This window comes from Budorcas taxicolor, chromosome 7 (genome assembly GCF_023091745.1).
Source record: "Budorcas taxicolor isolate Tak-1 chromosome 7, Takin1.1, whole genome shotgun sequence".
Taxonomy (NCBI): Eukaryota; Metazoa; Chordata; class Mammalia; order Artiodactyla; family Bovidae; genus Budorcas; species Budorcas taxicolor.
In genome coordinates this window covers 81536994-81560300 of record NC_068916.1, presented here as the reverse complement: position 1 = coordinate 81560300, position 23307 = coordinate 81536994, and the positions used below count along the sequence as shown (strand labels likewise).

The 23307-nt window shown below is 38.8% G+C and overlaps 1 protein-coding gene across 1 annotated transcript in view; it reads right to left on the bottom strand.

Annotated features, from left to right (window-relative positions):
- Positions 1–2919: 2919 nt before the first annotated feature.
- ATG10 (autophagy related 10) overlaps positions 2920–23307 on the bottom strand; it is a 272173-nt gene continuing 251785 nt past the window's right edge. The window contains exons 6-8 of the mRNA XM_052644059.1: positions 4377–4474; positions 3608–3723; positions 2920–3295 (exon numbers count right to left, since the gene is read on the bottom strand). Of these exons, the coding sequence (XP_052500019.1) occupies positions 3261–3295; positions 3608–3723; positions 4377–4474 (249 nt within the window). The 3' untranslated portion in view covers positions 2920–3260. The remainder of the gene's footprint in view (positions 3296–3607; positions 3724–4376; positions 4475–23307) is intronic.

The following is a 23307-nucleotide window of genomic DNA, read 5'->3' as shown; positions in this document are numbered from 1 at the left end:
TAGTCATTTTAAAAATACAAGTTCTTTTTAAAATACAAATGTGATTACTTTAACTGCTCTACTTGAACTCCCTCAGCAGCTCTTTGTGGTTCTCAGGCCAAATACAAATCATCGGTGTCAATAAAGGCTCCTCCAGACCTGGCCCCAGTCCTGCTTGCCAGGTCTCTCTTTACCACTTCCCCACACGTACCTTCAAGGTCTTTCTTTCTTCCATTCTTGACCTGGCTAAATAGTAAGTTTTTCACAACTCTACTCATATTCTTTTTCTGTGAATCTTCCTGATGCTTGCTTTCCACGCCTCTGCCACAGCACACGTCCTGCCATCCCTGTGTCTTCCTCTTGTTTGTCTTCCCCACTGGACTGGGCATTTGTATGAGCCAAGTCAAGGCTCTCCATCTGCTACCCTGCCACCTAGCCTAGGGCTCAGCACGTAAGAGGAACTCAGTAAGTATCTGCCCAAGCAAATATCTGCATATTCTTACTCTGAAATTTCAATCCCCCCAAAACTCCAACTCACTGGAGTATCAACTCTCTGAATTATGTAAAAGCTAGCAGCTCTCCATTTCCTAATACACTGAGAGTATTAAGAAAAACTATACCTATCCAGGGAGAAATGGATGCAAAAACCCACTTCTGATTTTTTTTTCCTCTTTACCTTACACATTTTGGATGCAGCGTGGTAGTTTCTTTTTTTTTTGTAATCTGTAGCTTGTAGGCTAGTACCTGATAATCAGCACAGCCTCTTGCCCTTCAATGGTCACTCAAAGAAAAACCCCACCTACTCGGGTCCCCAGACTGACAGCAGGCCCTGGATCACTTACAGGGCAGATAGCAACTCTTCTGTGCATGCCATTGTACAACATACCCCCCAAAACTGGCTCAGTAAGTTAGCCACTCTCCATCAAATCAGAGTGAAAAGGAGACAGTTACATGCTTCTGTGACTAAGTACAGTGATAGCAAAGGAGGAAGTCCCCCAGTGGGGGCTTGTGGGGTCAGAGATGGTTTTGTAGAGTGAATCACATGGAGCAGGTTGAGAATCGGGTAGAAATATGGGGAAGGAAGCACTTCCAGGTGGGAACCAGCATAAGTAATGGTCAGATAGGCTATGGGCAGAGAAGGCATGCCTGATCACATGCCTGGGAAGGAGTCAGGCCAGAACTGAGGTGGGAGGGAGCAGGTATGATGCCTCAATAGGCTGATTATCCCCTCTTCACATGACTCCACAAGGCACTGTGTTGGTTACAAAGAACATTAGACATACTTACCATTTTGATCTCTGTGCCCTTGTTAGGTGAGTGGGGTTGATACTATGGACTTTAAAAAAGAAGTGGTAACAGACTAAAAGAGATTAAGAAAATTAGCTTAAGCAATGCAGCTAGTAGCAAACCAACCTCACCATTCAGCTCTCTAGAATTCTCCCAGTTTCACAGACCCAAGAGTTGGGTGGGCCTCACAAGTCACATGGCTGAGCTTCCTCATGGTGCAGATGAAGAATGTGAGGATCAGAGAGGTGAAAGGGGTTTACTAAGATCACACAGAAGTAGAGTTTAGGAGACTGGCTTGCAGCAGCTGTAACCAGTCTTGTTGCTGACTGAAGGAGCTCTGCCTTCATATTAGCTGGACAGGAAGCCCTTAGGGAAAAAATTCTCATATTACAGAGAAAGAACTGTTACTTTGACAAAACATTTTTCTAATTTTATGACTGTTGGGATAACAGTCTGTTATTTTACTGCATTCTTTTAAAAAAGGAAATTTTTATCAACCAAAAATTAAAAGTTTAAGTGAAAAAAATTCTGAAAAGAAATAGAACTGCTTGAGGAGAAGGACCTAACTGAGGAGGGTGGTCTCCACAACCTTAGAGGAGCTCTTCAGAACTTTTTTCTACCAGTGATGAATTTTCAGATCTTTATCAATCAGAGAAAAAACATTTTAAATTAAAAAAAAAAAAGAAACTACACACTGCTCCCAAGCTGACAGACTACTATCACCTCAGAATCTGTTCACAAAGGACAACTAATATTTCCAGATGAGTACATCATCCACATGACACATTATTACATTTTTTTTTTTAATCCCAGAAATGACATGGCTTGAGAAATGACTTGCTAAGAAATCTGTGTTTACATTAGGGAGAGTGGGGAGGAAAAATCCCTTGCAGAAGTTGAAAAGATGTTAAGTGGTAAATACCAAAATGCCCAGCAAGCATGTAAGCAGGCTCTCATACCAGCATGAATATGTGCAGCTCAGCATTTTAAAATTTACTTCTAGCTTTTCCAGCAATTTGAATTAACCCCTTCTCTACTTCTGCTCCCTGCCTGAGAGTGCAGCCCTTAACCTAGAGAATAACAGGGATGGCAGGGCCCTCTGTGATTCGCCAGCAGATAATCCCGTCATGCTAACTGCTCCCTGCAAGTGGGCTGCCTTTCCAGGTGCCTCCTAGATGCCTTGCTAGCCAGTTTCTTGGGTGAGACCTGGGCAGTGTTAGGAAGTAAGTCTAGCTTGAAGTCCAATTATGTGCACAGAACTGGAAAAGGCCTACTGGGAGACCAAAACAATATAAATAAATGCAGCTCAAAAGTTACATCCAGAGCAGAACTTCTTTAGGAGCAGGTACCTCAGAATCACCTGGACAGGCAGTTCCAGCAGGTGGCCAGTGCCTATAGTTGAGAAAGATCCTCAAATGACTCTAAAGTGCGTCCCTCACTGACAGGCACTAATCTAGTTGCTCTGAAGAGGTGATTATGTTCTTCTCTTGGTTTAAGACCTTAGCAAGTTAAAATGAAAAACGAAACAGCAACCCCAAACCAAACTTTCCATGGTTCATCTTAATACCTTACTATTAAACTTATTGACAGACTAGTGAATGACAATCAAGTATAAGAAAGGTGACCATTTAATGAATATTTGCTTAATACTTTCCCATACTTTCTCACACACTGAGGCTCTCATGTGTTTCTCACAGCGACCTTGTGAGGTATCTTGTTATTCTCAAATCAAAGATCAAGAGAACGAGCCTCAGAGACATGAGAGAAGAACCTGGAAGTGCCCTGATGATGTCATCGTTTCTGTTACCAGGCTAGAGCTCTTTTTTGCTATTTTTAGTAATTTGTGTCTTTGCCGTGTTTCTTCTAAACGTAGAGCATATCAGTTGCTGCAGACATTTACCTCCAAGGGGAAAAAAATCCACGTCAGAATCTCGGTGAGCTGAAATCTCATACCATACTGGCCCCATTAAAACCAGGGCCGGCCACATAAACTCTCAGTGTTCTAAGCTTTTTCGCTCAATAGAAGAATCTGAAGAACAAGACAAAAGCCAAGAAAATGAAAGAAGGTTAACTGAGCAGTAAAGACTTGTTTCAAGAATATCAATTCTAAAATAAAACCACTCAGCTCTGTGGTTGGGTGAGTGTTACTACAGGAAAGGCAAGAGCTTCCTAAATGAGTGGACGCTGGTTGTCTGGAAAACTAAACAGACAAATCAGTGTCCTGTCAGAGGTGAAAGCAGACTTAAAAAATGCTGGGGCCAGCAGGGGGGACACAGCCAAATGCAAAAGATACCCAGGATCTCTGCAACAGGAAACGTGGAGTGCAGGCTTCTCTTTTTACCTTGTCCACTGACATTGCCTTCCTCTTGAGAGGCTGCTGTGGCGTAACTCAGAGGAAGATTCAGCCCGACAGCTGGCCCTACCATGCTCAGCCACGACGTGATGTAGTTGACATTCCTGGGAAGTAAGTGAAACACAGAAAACTGTTTCCACTGTGGTCGTTTGAGTAGTAGAAAATCATTTACCAACAATCAGAGAAATTAGGCTTTCTTCAAAGATGTGTGCTGGTCACTTGGAATCTCAGCATTTCCAAATGCCAATCTGTTGCTTGACAGGGACTTGGGGGCCAAAGAGGCTGAGGAGCCCCCACTAAAGCAGCTTAAGGGAGGGAGGGTCAAGGCACTGATGCTCCTGACTTTCCTCAATGATTCCAGTTTGACCCAGCTGACAGCATTAGCTAAGGTAGCAGAGTGCAGTGGTGAAGAGTGTGGCTCGGAGGCAAGAGTGCCTGGGTTCACGCCCCAGGTTCCACCACTCAACAAGATATGTGACCTTGGTTATTTAGGCCCTCTGTGCATTAGCCTCCTCCTCTGTAAACCAGGTAAAATAATAGTACTTAGCTCACAGGGGTGTTATAGAAATCCAGTGCGTTAATATATCTGAAATACTTAGAACAATGCCTAGAACACAGTAAAAAAATTCAATAAATGTTAGCCATTATTATTATTACAAAGAATATTTCTTTTTTAGTTTAGCTTTTAGAATCACATAAAAGGATTTATACTTTTAAAATAAGACTGAAGCCAATGTGTCTTGATGGTATTTCTTACCTATTGATTTTTTGAGAATTCTTTAACACAGGAGTCATGAATTCACTCGTCTTGCAGGGATGAAGTACAAAAAAGGGTTGTCCAAGTATCGGATGCTCCTGGAAGAATCAGAGTTGGCCCAGAATTGCTGGCGTGAATTACTTTGAAAAAGTTAAAATCCATACTCAGGTCTACTCCTTTAAGATAAAAGTTTGTTTTAAATTTCAAATTATTAAAAAATAAATTTCAAATTATTAAATTAAGATATAGATTGATTCCTAGTTTAAAATATAATTCATAATGCAAACATGAGAAAAAGGTTTGTGAGAAGAAATTATTTACTGATAGAGGAGGGCACTCAATACAAACTGCAGATACATTTTATCTCGTTCTTTAGCTGGTGTTTCCTTTGGCCTATAATTATTCTTCAGCTTTAACTCAAGTCTGACCATTTGAACAATGCATTTCATTCACCTGTTTGTCAATGGTTCAGTTCAGTTCAGTCACTCAGTCATGTTCGACTCTTTGTGACCCCATGTACTGCAGCACGCCAGGCCTCCCTGTCCATCCCCAACTCCCAGAGTTTACTCAGACTCATATCCATTGAGTCAGTGATGCCATCCAACCATCTCATCCTCTGTCGTCCCCTTCTCCTCCCACCTTCAATCTTTCCCAGCATCAGGGTCTTTTCAAATGAGTCAGTTCTTTGCATCAGGTGGCCAAAGTATTGGAGTTTCAGCTTCAGCAACAGTCAGTGGTAAGGGAAGCAAAATTATTTGCATATTTTCCTTCCTTTTCTAAATGAGTATTTTGAGTGCACTGAGTCTTCATTGCTGCACGCAGTCTTTCTCTAGTTGCAGCAAGTGGGGGCTAATCTTCATCTCAGTGCGCAGGCTTGTCACTGCAGGCTTCTCTTGTGGAACAGTCTTGAGACCTCGCAGGCTTCAGTAGTTGTGGCACACAGGCTTAGCTGCCCCACAACATGTAGAATCTTCCTGTACTAGAGATCAAACCCATGTCCCCTGAATTGGCAGGCATATTCTTACCATGGGACCACCAGGGAAGTCCTCACATATTTTCTTACATAAATTTTGTCAACATGTTAATTCTTTCAGGCCTAACTGCATCCAGGCACATGACCAGTGAGTAGACAGGGTAAAGGACAGGGTGGAAGAGGGGAATGACTGGCACTATTTAAACTGTAGGCTTCCCTGGTGGCTCAGATGGTAAAGAATCTGCCTACAATGCAGGAGACCCAGGTTCGATCTCTGGGTTGGGAAGATCCTCTGGAGAAGGGAATGGCAACCCACTCCAGTATTCTTGCCTAGGAAACCCCATGGACAAAGGAGCCTAGTGGGCTACGATCCATGGGGTCTCAAAGAGTCGGACACAACTGAGCAACTAACACTTTCATTTAAATTGTACTGCTCTTGTCTGTCTCTCTCTTTCCCTTAGTCTCTCTGCTTATCTATGTCTCTCCTTTTGTCTCTCCCAAGCTTATGGAGCTGTTTCTATGAGTTCCAAGTCCATAAGGCAGAACCCCACTGCCTTTATAAGAGAATGATTGGATATAGGATACAGGTCGGACTGCTAGTAGACTAGGGATGTAGACATCATGTGGTAAGCAATGGGGATCCCAAGATGGTTGCTATGTGGTGAGTGATCTATGCATAAATTTGACCAACCTGAAAACAGTTTTTGTTGATAAATTTATCAGTTGCTTACATTGTGCATTAGCCATTATGCCAGAGACCACAAATTCCAATACTGTTATGACCTGAATGTTTGGGTCCCACAGATTCATATGTTGAAACCCTAATGTGCAATGGTAGGAGGAGGTAGGGCCTTTGGGAAGTGCTTAGGTCATGCAAGTGAGGGTCAAGAGCCCTCAAGATGAGATCAAGGCCCTTATAAAAGAGGCTTCAGAGGGCTAGCCTATCCTCTTCTGCCATGTAAGCACACAGTGAGCAATCTGCAAGCTGGAAAAGGGCCTGATGATAGAGGGCTGGAGATCTCAACCTGGTCTCAGGTTGAGATCAGCCTCGAGAATTGTTGTATATTAACTACCCGATATGTGATATTTTGCTATAGCAGCCCAAACAGACTAAGACAACCACCTATGAAGACCAGGCAGGCGACGTGAAGGGGAAAGGCAGCGAAATGCACCAGCAAGTGACAAGGGCCACGTGGACCTGGAGAGTGTGCCCAGCCAAGCTTGTCCTTGCTACTCTGCTCCGGCCATTTGTGCCAGGTGGAATGCACGCTTGCTGTGCCAGGTCTTCCCACTTGTCAAAATAACCTAGACATCCAGATTTTTATGTAAAACCTCCTAAATTTAAATATTGGCACCATTTGTTAAAAATATGGTGCGGGCCAAATAAAACAAGCCCGTAGGCTGGATTTGGACTGAGGGCTGCCTGGCTTCTTCCCCTGGCTGCTTCTCTCCTCAGCCAGTCCGAGGAGAAGTTGAACTCAGAGCTGTCCATGGGAAGAATTACACCTTACATCCTCCACTATGTCTGTGCACAAGTGAACACACCTATCCACAATAAATAGGAGGTACATGTACGGGTGACCTTGGGTGTGGAGAGATGAGTGTGTGTGTGTGGCAGGGCTGAGTTATTCATTGCAAGTAGGCTGGAGTACGAGTATGTCTCCTTAAAGGGGCCACCTCCAGATATCTCTGCCCAGGGTCCTGATTTACACACAGAGCTCAAGCCCCCACTCTCCTGCTCTCTCCTACCCCTCATTCCTGTTTCTAACCTGACACTGTGACCACAGCCCAGATATGTTATGCTTATCACCAAGTCCTCATGTCCAATTTGATTCTGGCTCCCCTTACTGGCCTTAAACTAATATTTATTAATTCATCACATATCTAGTGATCATCTCTTACATACCTGCCAGGAATAGTTCTGGATCTATCAATAGTTACAGAGATCACTCTAAGATAAACCAAGTCCCTCACCCCATGGAACTTACATTCCAGTGCAGGAGATAGCCAGTAAACACATAGAACAAATAAGTAAAGAGGATAATCCAGATAATAATATATGCTATGAATAAAACAAAGCAAGGTAATACAACTTTGGTGGTAATAATTCGGATTTGGTGAAAGGGAAGGCCTTACTGAAGAGGTGATCTTTAAACAGAGATCAGGATGGCAAGAAAAATCCAACTGTGCATAGAAACTGGACAAATTCAGAGACCATAAAGGGAAATCAGTACAGGAAACGTGCAGAGGAAATGCAAAAGAATTTTAGAATTATTCTGAACTAAAAATAATTGCTGTTTATAGAGCTAGGATTTAAAAGGCTAAATTTAGTCTAAATTCTTCTTGGATTACTTGTATAGTAACCAATGGAAGAAATGAAGAGCTGTAACCAAATCTGTGAAGACACGTTTACCTTCTTTAATAAAATGAAACCTAGACCTCCAGGATAGCGCTGCATGGAACACTCATAAAGCAGAGAGTCAGCTTGATCATGCAGTCTCCGCTACTCCAGGATGCATTCCCCACTTGGTAGCCCTTGATTATCATGGCCACTCCATGGGGGAACTCTCCAACTTTAAACACTTGAGCCCAAGCTTCATGTAGCTGAGGTAGAATGGACTAGTCAAACAAGACTCTACTGAAAGCCTGGGAATACTGAAAGCGTAACAAATACACAGAACAACAGGGCTCTAAAAGATCAGAGTGTTATAATACTGGGGCTCTCAGGCCCATCTGAGGGCTTCCCTGATAGCTCAGTTGGTAAAGAATCCGCCTGCAATGCAGGAGACCCTGGTTCGATTCCTGGGTCGGGAAGATCCATTGGAGAAGGAATAGGCTACCCACTCCAGTATTCTTGGGCTTCCCTTGTGGCTCAGCTGGTAAAGAATCTGCCCACAATGTGGGAGACCTGGGTTTGATCCCTGGGTTGGGAAGATCCCCTGGAGAAGGAAAAGGTACCCACTCCAGTAATCTGACCTGGAGAATTCCACGGACTATATAGTCCACGTGGTCGCAAAGAGTCAGACACGACTGAGTGATTTTCACTTTCACAGGTGCATTTGAAGCATGGGGGACACTAGGAAGAGATCTTGGCTGGGCTCTCCCTTTCTGGCCTGCATGGTGGATGGAAGCACTCACAATTACTATGCAAGAGTGTCCTCCAAAAATCTTAACCATTCATGGTTCAATCTCCTTGAGGAGCTGGAAACTCTCATGAATCATGGCTTCATCACATAGACAAGACCTTGCCTCTCCCTTATAATAGGTCTGTGGCCTAACCTTTATAAGATCTCCAAAGAATAACCATATCAGTGTATAAGACATTTCCAAGAGATACAGAAACAGTTAAAGTTCAGAGGGTCATTTTCTAAGCAGATGTTGGCCTGTGTCACCTTGCAGCTCTGCTCATTAGATGCTGCTTAGTAAAGACCTGGACTTGAACCACATCTATTGCTCATTCCACATAGCAAGTAGATAAGAGCAGGCTTGGGATCTGTAGTTAAAAATTGAGCTAAGGCAAACCACCTAATCATTTCATATCTCTGTTTCCTTATCTGATTACTGGGACTAATGACAGCATATACCTCATAGATTGACTGTGATCCTTCAATGGAAAAAATGCCAGAAAACCATTCAAAATAGTGCCTAACATAAAATAAGCACTTAGTTGACTATTACTACTCAATTTATTGATATTTAAATAGATAAGAATAACAACACCTAGACATCCATGATATGACTCAAGTATGTTTTTATAATACCCTACAACAAAGTCCAATTTCAATATCTAAAAATAAAAAGTTCCTATGTAGTTACACAGCATAGTTAAAACATCACTGACTAGTATCTAAATGTTTAGAAACATATGATAACTAATTATAACCAAGGATAGGAAAAGTCTGAATTAGTAAAAAGTCTATGTATATATAATTATCAATATATTAATGTGTTAGTTGCTCAGTTGTGTCCAACTCTTTGCGACCTCATGGACTGCAGCCTGCCAGTCTCCTCTACCCATGGAATTCTCCAGGCAAGAATACTGCAGTGGGTTGCCATTCCCTTCTCCAGGGGATCTTCCTGACCCAGGGATCGAACCCAGGTCTCCTGAATTATAGGCAGATTCTTTACAATCTGAGCCACCAGGGAAGCCCAGTGGTATATATAGTCACTAGAATTATCAATATATTGATAGGACAAATTAATGGAAAATAATTTAAATGAATTTAAATTAAAATAATAGCTCAGACACTTCAAAAACACTTCAGTAATCTATAACATTTTAATATTCATTTTTCCTCACATAAAACAGTTACATTAGTATTTAAGGTTATATGCTGATAAAATGCATAGTAATGCTTGTGCAAAACACCTTTTTAAATAATAGGGACTTTCATGCTTTGCTGCTTCCTGGTAGCACAGATGGTAAAGAATCTGGCTGCAATGTAGGAGACCTGGGTTTGATCCCTGGGTGGAGAAGATCCCCCAGAGAAGGGAATGGCTACCCACCCCAGTATTATGACCTGGAGAATTCCATAGACAGAGGAGCCTGGTGGGATAAGTCTCTGGGGTAGCAAAGAGTTGGACATGACTAAGTGACTAATACTTTCACTTTATGCCTTAGAAGGGTTTTTAGAACAGCCTGGATAGTTTGTTAATGCAGGTTTGACCACCTAAGAAATACTTTGTCTTTTACTATAATTAAGAACTTGTATAATTAGACAAAATATATTTAAATGATGACTGTTTTTAAAAATAAAATGTTTAAATAGCATTTTAAAAATAAAAAGTATATTGTTTTGGTAAGATGCTTTGGTTTGAAAAAGTCAGGTAAGGAGATGTTTGATCTTGTCAGGAATTATAAAAAGGGATATTTTGTAATCTTTTGAGAAAAGTTTTATTAATAAATAACAATAGTAGTGGACTTCTAACTAGAGCAGGATGACATAGAGGTCAACAAATCTCCTTGAAAAACAGGTATAAAACAGGACAAAATTGTCAAAAAACAATCATTTCTGGGATGTGAAAATTAACCAAAGGCAAATAAAAATTTTGATAGCTTTTTAAATTCATGAGAAGCTGCTAGAACGTTAAGTTAGACACAGAGACAGTCTGCAACCTTCTTGCCTAGAAATACTCCCATACCAGCTCCACCCCCCACCTGGCTCCATCAACAGGGAGGTTTTGTGGGAGTGGAGCCAGTGACTAGAGAACCAATAGCAGAGCTGCCAGCAGGGCTGACTTGCATATGTGCAAGGGAGATACAAGAAGGCCTGATGAAAAGTAAAAGCTAATGATGACTTGAACGTCAACGAAATTTGGATGGGCTCCCAGCCCACATACACGGCCATGAATAAATGAGGGAAACCTTGTAGGCTTGAGGTATATAAGGACAACCTCTGTCTGATCACTGGCTAACGAAGGTAAGCAGACCAAGCTGGTGACCTCATGAAACCAGGCAAGAACATGAACATTAAGAATGAAAGACAAAATAGAGACATCAATGGCCACATTTACAGAGTAGGCAAATTCGGAAGAAAAAATCTATGAAAGTTACTAAAACAACCAGACAAAAATAACAGCAACAACAACAAAAAGGCAACCCTCAGAGAAAAATAATGGAATCCAGAATTGCTATTCTGTATTATCTAAAATGTCCTGCTGAGCTATCAGGGAAGCCCTCAGAGAAATTTATGAGACATCAAAGAATCAAAACAGATCCACACTAAGAAGAAAAAGTCCTTTAATAAAAACTGACTCTGAGTGGGCCTGATTATTGGATTTAAAAAAATTCAAAGCAGCTATTAAAACATGTATGAAGAACTAAAGAAAACCATGTTCAGAGTTAAAAGGAAAAAATTATAATAATGACTGCACATAAGTAATTCTCAATCAAAGAACACAAACTATAAAAATAACCACATAAAATTTTGGAGTTGTAAAGTATAATAGAGATATAAAAAACTCACTAGATGGCTCAACAGTAGATATGAAATGGCAATAAAAAGAATTAATGAATTTGAAGATATATTAATAGAAATTCTACAATTTGAAAGAAAAAAATGAAGATGAAAGAACAAATCCTCAGAGATCTGTGGGACAATACCAAGCATACCAACAAACCTGAAGTAGGAGTCTGAAAAGGAAAGGAGAAAGAGGCAAGGAGAATATTTGAAGAAACACTAGCTGAAAAGTTCTTAACTTTGATGAAAAACATTTAATCTACAGATACAAGCAGACCAGCAAACCCTAAGTAGAAACACAGAAATCCACACCTAGACATATTAGTTAAATGGCTGAAAGCCAAAGATAAGAGGAAATCTTAAAAGTAGCAAGAAAGTAATAATTCATCATATAAAGAGAAATAAAAATATAGTAATGGCTGGTTTCTCATCAGTCCAGACAGCAGCAGAAAGACATATTCAAAGTCTTAGGGGGAAAAACCCTAGACCTGTCAATCAAGATTTCCATATTCAGCAAAACTGTCCTTTAAAAAAATGAAGGTAATATAAATATATTCCAAAGGAACAGACTGAGAGAATCCCTTGCTAATTCACTTACCTTATACTAAAGGAAGTTCTTCAGGCAATAATACCAGAGGATAACTGAAATCCACAGGAAAAAATAAAAAGCATCATAAATGGTAAATATAAAAGATGAGCTAAGTATTTTTTCTTCTCTTAGTTACTTTAATAGACAGGATTATATAAGTAAGAATTATAATACTGTAGCGTTGGGTTTATAACATATATAGATGTAGTATATGTAACAATAATAGCACAAAGGAAGGGAGGGAATAGAACTATATTGAATGAAATCACTATTATTTTAGCCAGATTAAGTCCGTATTAACTTATATTTCTAGTGTTAGGATGTTAGAAGGGTATTGTTTTTGAGAGCATTTAGAACCCAAAAGAAGGCTCAGTGCAAAGAACTGATGCTTTCGAACTGTGGTGCAGTCAGAAAGCACCACTCTTGAGAGTCCCTTGGACAGCAAGGAGATCAAACTAGTCAGCCATAAAGGAAATCAATTGTGAATATTCACTGGAAGCACTGGTGCTGAAGCTGAAGCTCCAATACTTTGGCCACCTGATTTGAAGAGCCAAGTCACTGGAAAAGACCCTGATGCTGGAAAAGATCGAGAATAAGAGAAGGGGGCGACAGAGGATGAGATAGTTGGATGGCATCACTGACTCAATGGACATGAGTTTGAGCAAACTCAGGGAGACAGTGAAGGACAGGGAAGCCTGGTGTGTTGCAGTTCACGGGGTCACAAAAAGTCAGACATGAGTTAGCAACTGAACAACAACAACAGAAGCAAAAAGGTCCTTTTTGTTGATAAATAAATCATTGAAGTATATTATTAATCATGACCACTCTTCTAGCAACATGTTAAAAGTACTATATTTAATTATGTGGTTAAACAATTTACAGTTAACACCCAATGCTTTCTCAAATCAGCTTCTCTTTTGGTAAATTAACCAAATCACTAATTACTTTTCAAATGCAGATGGAAAATTAATTTTAAAATACTCAAAATAAATCCTTGTTTATATACATAATACTACTGAATACTACAAGGCTTTGAGTTATTAGGAATATAATAATAGGTATATAATGTAGAAAATAGTTTCCTCGATATGATTAGGATTTATATATTCCCTCATTCATTCACTTAGCAAATATTAAGTCTTCTTGTGTGATAATTTATATAATGATTTAATCCTAACTAAAAGGCAAAAGATCTGTAATTTTAAAATGTAGTTAATCTTCTGGATATCTTAATGCGGCAGAAGTGAAAGAATTTAAAGTTTGCCTTGTGACTTAAGCTAATACTATTTTTCAGTAACAGTCAATGAGCTGATCCTGCTAGCCAAGCAATTTTGAATTCAGACAAAGTAAGGTAGAGAATTTACAAATAATTTGAGGCATTTGATCAGTGTGGACAATCTAGATAATATTCTTCAAAACCCATTTTTCTGCAATAGTGATTTTTTTAAGGCTTATGCTATCAGGAAAGATTATCTGCATTTTCTACTTTCTCCTTCAGACAGCCAGAATCAGAGATGAAAGCATCTTTAGTTGGTTTAGGAATTATGTGTTGGAGTTCAAGAAAATCTAAAATCCTACACCTTATTTGTTTAACATACCATTTTCAGAAATGGAAGAACATCAAAACTGTCAGGATCTTTTTAGTGACATTTCTTAGATCAATTCAGAAGGTAAATTTGTGTGAAAGTGCTACCATCTGCTGTCAGTACTAATGAACTGATGCAAATCTGCACTGAGAAAAATGTCAGTGTGGAAATGCATGCAGCCAATGAACTGTGTTAGGCTTACAACTCAATAAACACTTCTACTGGAACAAAGTTCTGTTAAATGGTTTTCGTGAAAATAGAAATGATGGGTCAGATTTCTATCTCTGAAACTCCAGAGAAGTTATAGTGGCACATTCTCTTAGGAAATTTAATTTAGCAATGGTTAAATGTCTCATAAAATAAGTCTGACATGAATACTGTGAATTGGTTTCAGAACTATTAGATACAACTATCACAAGGAAATGATAATACTGCACCTTCATTCTTACATCTAATAAATATGATGAGTTACTTGGTTCATTTCTTAATTTTCTTGGCTCTCTAGGACATCACAAATATAATTTCACGTGCTAAGCTTTCATCTAGTTTCATATTCCAGACTGATCAAATTTGCCTTTCACTCTGGGTACATTCCTTAGAAATAAAGAAGGGTATCTCCCCGTTCCTTCCCCTGGAGGCTGGGAAAATGGCCATTGAGTGTCTACATTATCAGGTACTGTGCTAAGAGCTTTGCAGGGTCACCTTTCCCAGTAACTCTTTGAAAGTGAAAACTGAAAGTGAATTTGCTCAGTTGTGTCTGACTCTTTGCTGTAGCCTACCAGGCTCCTCCATCCATGGGATACTCCAGGTAAGAAGAATATTGGAGTGGGTTTCCATTTCCTTCTCCAGGGGATCTTTTTTGAGACAGGCCTTAGTACTGCCACTGTGGAGAACTAGTTCCAAGAGATTATGCCTTACAGTCATCCAAGTGAGCATCCAAAGTGCATGGCCATACATAGCACCCTCTCATCCCACTGATCAGAGCTAGTGTCAAGGATTGCCCCTAGATTCAATCCTCTACAGTCCACCTCTTTAAATATCTATTTTTAAAATTTAAAATCAAATCCCTGTCATATGTGTCTTTTGCTGATCTTCTCCAAGTTTTTTTGTCTTCTGTTTTACTACTTTCATCATTTATTTTTATTCAGTTCAGTTCAGTTCAGTCACTCAGTCATGTCCAACTCTTGTGACCCCATGAACCGCAGCACGTCAGGCCTCCCCGTCCATCACAGACTCCCGGAGTCCACCCAAACCCATGTCCATTGAGTTGGTGACGCCACCCAACCATCTCATCCTCTGTTGTCCCCTTCTCCTCCTGCCCTCAATCTTTCCCAGCATCAGGGTCTTTTCAAATGAGTCAGCTCTTCGCATCAGGTGGCCAAAGTATTGCAGTTTCAGCTTCAACATCAGTCCTTCCAATGAACACCCAGGACTGATCTCCTTTAGGATGGACTGGTTGAATCTCCTTGCAGTCCAAGGGACTCTCAAGAGTCTTCTCCAACACCACAGTTTAAAAGCATCAATTCTTCGGTGCTCAGCTTTCTTCACAGTCCAACTCTCACATCCATACATGGCTACTGGAAAAACCATAGCCTTGACTAGATGGACCTTTGTTGGCAAAGTAATGCCTCTGCTTTTGAATATGCTGTCTAGGTTGGTCATAACTTTTCTTCCAAGGAGTAAGTGTCTTTTAATTTCATGGCTGCAATCACTGTCTTCAGTGATTTTGGAGCCCAGAAAAATAAAGTCAGCCACTGTTTCCCCTGTTTCCCCATCTATTTGCCATGAAGTGATAGGACCGGATGCCATGATCTTAGTTTTCTGGATGTTGAGCTTAAGCCAACTTTTTCACTCTCCTCTTTCACTCTGCCCTTCATATAATTTGTTTGGTTTTTCTTATTCATTTATATTACTTCTTTAGTATCTTTTGAAGATATTGATTCTTTCCATTCATTCAACAATCATAGTGAGCCCTGGGTCAAATATTAGTAACACAATGGTATATAAACAGATCACCCCTGATCTTCTAGAAGTTGCTGAATATTCAAAATATTTTTTATTTCCAGATTGCTATTTGTTGTTAAATTTTGTTCATGATAATTTAGATATGAAATGTAATATTAAATAATTAAATAAATAATTTTTCTCCTGCTATTTCCTTCATCATTTTTATGCTTAAAAAATCTTCTTTAGACTTAGAAAACCAGATACTTACCTATATCTATGTATAGTTTATCATGAAACTACTTGCTGTTTGCCAAAGAAAATTCTTTTTCTTACCTCCAGGGCTTTGACTTGTCTCTGCCTGGAACAGCCCTCCTTTCTCTCTTACCTACTAATGCCCTTTGCTTCCCTATAGATCTCAGCTTTCTTTTCCCCAACCCTGAATCAGGTATCCTCCCTCTGTGTTCCCACTGCACCCATGCCCAAGTCTACTGCTTAATTCCACACTGTCTTATACAGGAAATTGACTGTTTACAGGAATCCTCCTCTAATTTCTTGAGGGCAGAAGAAATATTCTTATTACTATTTTAACCTCAGCATCCAGGACAGTGCCTTTAGTCTGGTGGTCACTCAACAATTACTTGTAGAACTACTGCATAAACAAAGACATCCTCTTGTGCCAAAGTAAGCTGATAATGGCACATGCAGCCTGTTCCATAAAGGAGAATATTTGTGCAGGAACCACCAATGACCCCTATGACTCTGTGGGAACATGAAAGAGACTGGGACATTCTCTCTCCTCGGCACAAAACCAGGGAAACACCTCCTGTACACTTACAAGGGTCCTCAGATAAGAACTTCAATATCTGTTTTCTGAAATATTTCCTCCAAAATGTATCTAAGAACAAAGGAAAGAGTTTGAGGGTATGGTTAGGATAACTCTCTACATAAAAAACTTCAGTCAACTATTCAATATATTCTAAAATCTACATAAAAATAATATCCTTTATTGTCATTTTTTAAAAACTGATGCAAGATACATATTTTAGTTCTGTGAATTAGCCTACCCTCTGCCATACCACCTTATTCCCCTAAGTTTGTTACTCAGGCTCAGAAGCAGATCAAATACTGCTAAAATATATAGTAAGATCATGCCATTCTACTTAACTCACTCCTTTATTACTTCATGCAATTTTTGCCCATGCATTCAATAAACATCACTGAATACCTATTGTCGGTAAGACACCATGCTAAACCCTTGTCTATCTATCTATCCGTCCACCCACTCATTTATTCAACAAATATTTATAGAGCTGTTCTACGTACCAGGCACTATTCTAGGCACTGGAAACATAAGCATACTTGAGACAGAAGCAAAATCTGCTCTCACAGAGTTTATATTTAGTTTGAAGTACTAGAAAGATATAAAACAACATTCTATTATCTCAGTCCTTGAGGTTCTGTTACATACCCAGGACTGAAAGTCCCAGATTTAGGGCAGAGTTCCAAAGATAAAACAAGTTTGTCACTACTCACTTCCCTTCCTTTAGGATTTCTAAACAGAATGGAAAAGCAGATCCCCAGAGAGAACAGCAGTGTCATCTGGTCTAATGATGGGAGATGGATAACAGGACTTGTGACCCGGAAAAAGAAAAACTGGTAAGAGGGGCACCTTTTGTGGAGAGATTTATTTTCCCCCCATCATTTTGAAAGGAGGCTGGGGAGGCTTCCTACTCCACAGAAAACTGTGTAGGCAGTCACAGTGGCATTGGCATAGAATGAAATGCCCCCATTGTAGGATGGAGGGTGTCCTCAGAAAGGCGGGTAATTGCCTGAGGCCAGCAAGGAGCTCATCAGTAAACTAAAGGAAAACGATTACACAGAGGCGGCCAGGCCTGAGACCCCACATGGAATGAAAGTCATGGACTCCAGGAATCACGAGATAGTATCACTATTAATACTATTTTCACCCTGCAGATCTAATGCTTACTGTAGTTGTGCAACATCTATAATGCTGTGTTGAATGCTCTGCAATGGGAAACACCAAGCTGAATACAAGATGTATACATTTTCGTGACTGAGAGGGACCTTGAGTCAAATGAAACAGGCCATCTCTTCTCCTCATTTCTCTCCATGCTGCGTTAGGACATCTAATTCAAGGATCACAGAAATCACACTATAATACAACATTTAAAAGGCACAAACCCAGGAATATGGGAACTCCGAGAAAGAAAAGCTCACTTCTGATGAAGGAGAAACGAGTGGCAGAGATTTCCTGAAGATGTGCTGTTTAACCTGGTACAGACCCTAGAGGATGGGCTTGGAGCATCCAAGAGGACTTGGAGCAGGGGAAGAGTGTGGCCACAGAACTAGAGACAGAAAGAGGCTACTCTCAGTGTAATGTGAAGGGAATGAAGTGAGAGGCACACAGACTACCTACCATCTTTTGAATAAAACTAATAAGTTTGGTAAGTTGAAGAAAACAATGCCTATTATTTTTTGTTGTTGTTTGCTTGGGTTTTTCATTTGTTTTTGTTTGCTTGTTTGTTTGTTTGATGTGTTGTTAAATGATTGAGGCAATCCCTTTAAATTCTGAAGTATTTACTGGAAGTAATCAACACTGACACAAGACAAAGAAGCAAGGTTTGAGGTTCAATCCTCTCTTAAACCTTGAAGAGACAGGGAAAAGGGGGTTAAGAAGATATATCCTAGTACACACTTCTAACCCTATTAAGCGCATGAAGATACAGTTAGAAAGACAGAAAATATTAAAAAAAAAATGTGGAAAGAAATGAAAGTCTTGCCCAAGTACTCAAGAAAGGTCCCCAAGCTATGCTTTGTTCTAGCTGCACCTGTTGATACTTTGTGACCAGTTAATTTGGAATAAAATTCTAATGGTGTCTGGGAAGGTGGATTTAAAAAAAAAGGACAGTTCATCAAATTCATATGTTACACAGAAGCCACTAGGCTTCCTAGAATTTTTATTAAAAATTACAGACATCAGAGCAATAGTCCTCAGACACCATCTCCTCTACTAACAAAACCTTTCCTTTCATGGCTCCAAAGGGATTCCAGAAACGAAAACTCCTACCCCTGCATAAATCTACAAAGGGCTCCCTCCTTAGGCCGCTAACAGCCTCAACTACAACCCCTGGATTACAGAGTAAAGTTTTAATATATTTATAGAATCTATATGAGTTGTTGCTTTAAGCAACACCATTAATATGCCAGAACTCTGAGTTCTCAAACTTATTCAGTTATCAATTTGTTGTACATAATTTAATCTGTCTGTATTTTGATATGTAAATGGAAATAGCACTGCTGATACTTCACAGGGTGAAAGGAGATAACCAACACGACCATTATAAAGCTTGCTGGGGGAAAAAAAGAGCTTATGTAAATGCCTATTAATTAAACAGGAACGGCTGCACAACTAGGTCAGGCATGATGATAAGACTGAACAACCCACCCCAGCCATCAGCATCAAAAGGAAGAAATGAACATTTACTCCTAATAGCACTTGTTGGTTGCATTTTATAAAGAATATTAAATTGTAATATTCTGTAATATAACACAGTAGCATATTTCAGACCATCCTCAAAGAAGTCTTTGATAGAACATAAACTTATTAGAGACAACAGCCAAAAACAAAAACACAAGCCAATTACTAATGAAGAAGTTGTAAAAAAGCTAATCATAGCTCTCATCCAGGGAAAATGAGAAAATCTGAGCTCAGAATGATTTTGTATATTGATGAGATTTTTATATAGCATCACGGAAAGAAAAATAAAGCAGATTTAAATGAAGACAAAAAGGACGTTGAGTTTCTGTTAAAAACCCTTGTTAAGTTCCACACCAATGTTTTTATTAAAATGTTCTGTTCAGTTAGAGACACCAATTTTTCAAGATATCCGATGGGTGGTACTGGCAGTACAGGACACACTCACTCTCCTGTCTCTCTAGTCAAATCCCTGAGTGTTTGGAGGGCCACACAGAACCTTCATTCAGCCTCCACCCATTTTGTAGAAATCTGCTTATAGAGGTGTCTTATCGACGCCTCAAGCACTCAGAAATTATGGCTCCAAGACTCATGTCCAGACTCAAGAATAGAACTTAGCCTTTCCCTACCAATGCCAAGCCTGCTAAGACTAAATGCAGCACTTGAGCATCAAACAGCTTGCAGGCATTACATTTGTTCTATTTTTGTCTTAAAGGAAAACAATCAGGAGCCTGTGCTTTCCAAGCATTAATTCCCCCTCCCCCACTACATTATATAACAGTGACAATTTGGGGCTTACTAAGTTTATTTCTGGGATACTCACTAAAACAGTGACACCACTTTAGACGATGTTGAGGTTATAATAAAGTGGTGATTCAGCAATCAGAAAAGTCAAGGATTTTCAAGAACAAACTCACAAAACAGCCTAATTTATTGATAACTAGATATTAATGTCTGGCAAATATCACATAGAAAGATGTTTTTAGAGCAAAATAAAATAACAATCTATTAGCAGAATTATTTTTTAGGGTGATGTCAAAATTTTAAAGCAACAAAAACATACAGATTAATCTTTAAGAAGGATTTTTAAAATACCACAGTGCTTCTCTTTATATAATCAGTATAAACTTCTATCAAAAGTACCCCCATTCATAGGTAACAGTTATTTCCTTCATGATTCTTACCCAGTTTTCATAATAAAAATACTCATTTATTCCCAGAAGCAGACACTTGAAGCAGAGAGTGATTTACGTTAGAATCAGTTTTTCTCTTTAGAAGTGATATATGAAAGAAAATTCCTAAGAGATGTGATAAACCCATTAAAAAACCTGTTACTCATCTAATAATGAAAAATGTTAATTTAGCTACAATGAGAAATTTCTCCCACTTTTTAGACTACCATTTGCAACCAGGTAACAGAAAAATGCTACTAACAGACTACAGTATTACAAATAAATACAGTATTACGAAATCATACTCTTCAATATAAAAATATAATCATAGATTTTTTTTCAGGCAATAACTATATCCTGGTCTTTTGCAAACATAGGTAAGAAAGAGGAAAAAATGAAACATATGGGCAAGAATGGCAGTTTTTCATAGTAAAGATTAAAGATTTTTTATATTAAAAACATAAGCAACTTAATAATGTTAAGATAAAAAAAATTACACTCTAGTCCAATTTCTTGATCAAACATTTATCCATAGTAACTTGTCAGAATCTTAAAAACTAATTTTTATAGTTTGGATCTAGCTCTGTATTTTCTAGACAATAAAGTCTAGGACCCCCAAAAAAGAGTCTAAAATTGAAAAAGAAAATTGGTACCAGGAAACACACACACTTTCCACATGAACTCAGAAGTGAATCTGGTTTTAAAGACTGAGCACTGAGCTCACCATTATTTCCTCCCCATGGTCTTTCAGACCAGCAAAGTCAATAAATCTCATGACTGCTTCAGACTAGGTCATCTTCAACTCCTTCTTTTCCTTCCTCTTAAAGGTTGATTTCTTCTCAATTTCATTGATATCTACCTACCCACCATTCTATCATTCAAAGTTATGTATACAGTGAATATATAACTTTATGATTCAATTTTCCCTTTACCTCTTAACATTATTTCATACAATGAAATATATTCCTATATTTTGCATAATCCTCATAACCACTTTTAGCTATAAAACATTCCATCTGACTAATATATCATAATAGATATTCCACTGTGAGACATTTAGATTATTTTCCAGGTTTATATTGTTATAAATTATATGCATGTATGTGCGTAAAATAAAATTTCAGGAAGGAGTAAAAACAGTGGGGATATTTACATGGCTATTGATCTGTATTATCACATTTCCCTCCAAAATGATTAAACTAATTAATATTTCCACCAGTACACACTGCGCCACTACTTCCTCACTGTTTCAAGTAGCACTGTCCCAATGTTACAAATTAGACCATCCTTTGAAATATTTCACAAAAACATCACAGATGCTACAAAGACTTGAAGCAATCAGCTTAGGCTTTATGCCACTTCTGACTTGGCCATAGGATGCAGCCTTTGGGAATTACTGACTTGATTCAGGAGAGCATATGGAAGAAGACTTAGGGCTCAGAATGGGGTTGGGTAACTCTCTTGAAGGTTTGTAAACACATCATGTCCCTGGATGATGCTTTTCCAAATTGGCTGAGGGAGGGTCAGCAGCTTTTGAGGAGTGGTGTGCCAACGCCTGAGCTACCAGAGCGGGCTTGCATTATCCGAACTGAGTTTCCAGCAAGTTGGTACTTGGGTCTCAGAGGGTCATGAAAATAGGCCAGCAGAAATCACATTAACTAAACCTTATGCTCTCCTCAGATTCTGTGCCAATTGGTATAAATATGGCTACAGTATTATCATATCACTCTTCTAAGAGTTCTACTTTCCTTGGCAAGGGTCTGGAAGATAATGTTAAGTGAGAAAACCAGCACACAAAATTGTACATTCATTATGGTTACAACTATGAACATGATGACATGAAGCTTGCCCAGGAAGAAAATGGCATCTAAAACTTTCATTTTGCGGCATGGCATGAAGTAAGAATGAAAACTAAAACTGTGCACATCAAATTGATACAAATATAATTGAAAGTACGCACACCTGAAGGCATACACCATTTCTTCAACACTTAATTTTTTTTACATAGGAAACAGCCCATGTGTAGCAAGTTCCTCATGAGGGGGCCATTCATTCTTTCCTGTCCTAGCTGGTACTCCTCCAGAAGCAGGAAGAGTTCCCTTTTCCAGCATGAAGTAAAATTCACGGAGCCTCCATCCAACAGTACAGCCTCCCCATTTCTGCCTCAACAGGATCCAGTCTGACAGAGCACCTTCCGTAAGTAGATCAAATGACAAACCCAGCTCCCCCTTCCAAGGCAGGGGCTCTCTCCTAGGCATTACTAATCAACCTGGGAGCACAAATGTGCAATCTCCACACTGACCTACTGTGAAGCACCAGAGATACTCAGCCAAACCGGTCTACACAAAAACTGAATTTCTACCAAAAGAGTATCAAAATTCTAGAATTTTACTTTCCAAACTTGATTAGGATGATGTTATCATATTTTAAACCTATGTTCTTAATATCTAGTATTCAGAAAACATAAATTGTAAAGGTAATTTTATCTCTCTACTTTCACTTACACCATTACTCTGATTTATAGTGTTTTATTCCAGTGACTGATGTTTTTGCTTGCACACACCTACATTTTAAATATATATATCTACAAACCCCAAGGCACAAAGCTGTCCTCTAAAATTTTTCATTGAATAGTTGCAAAGGATATAATTTCTGGTGTATTTTAAATATGAACAATTTTAAAAACATACTATTTTACTTAAGCATTCAATGTTAAATAATACAATTGTCACTCTCCTAAAAGCACTCAATCAAAAATAAATGCCCCAGTGTTATTGACGATTCCTATCATCATTCATTTAAAAAATATATGAACAAATGGATATTTTATATTTTTCTCCTTGAATTCATCTCCATTCTGCTTCACTCAAAGAACTTTATCCTAATGTATACTTTATGGTTAAAAGCTTTTTATTGATCACATTCTTGTAAACAAAAAATAGAAAGGAAAAAAAACAGAGAGAAAGGAGTTTATTTTCCAAAATTTCCTGTGACCATTTTGCTCTAGGTATTAACTAAAATGTATGATTGAATTGTCATTATAATTATTAGTAGCACTCAGTTGAGCAAAGCAAAATATTATAAAATTTGATAAATAAACATATAAAGTGAAATGTTTTTCGAAATCATAGGTTAATAGCATCAGTTTGTACTATAGGTCATACTTTTTTAAAAAATGTGTTTGAATTTACTTAATTCTCACAATACC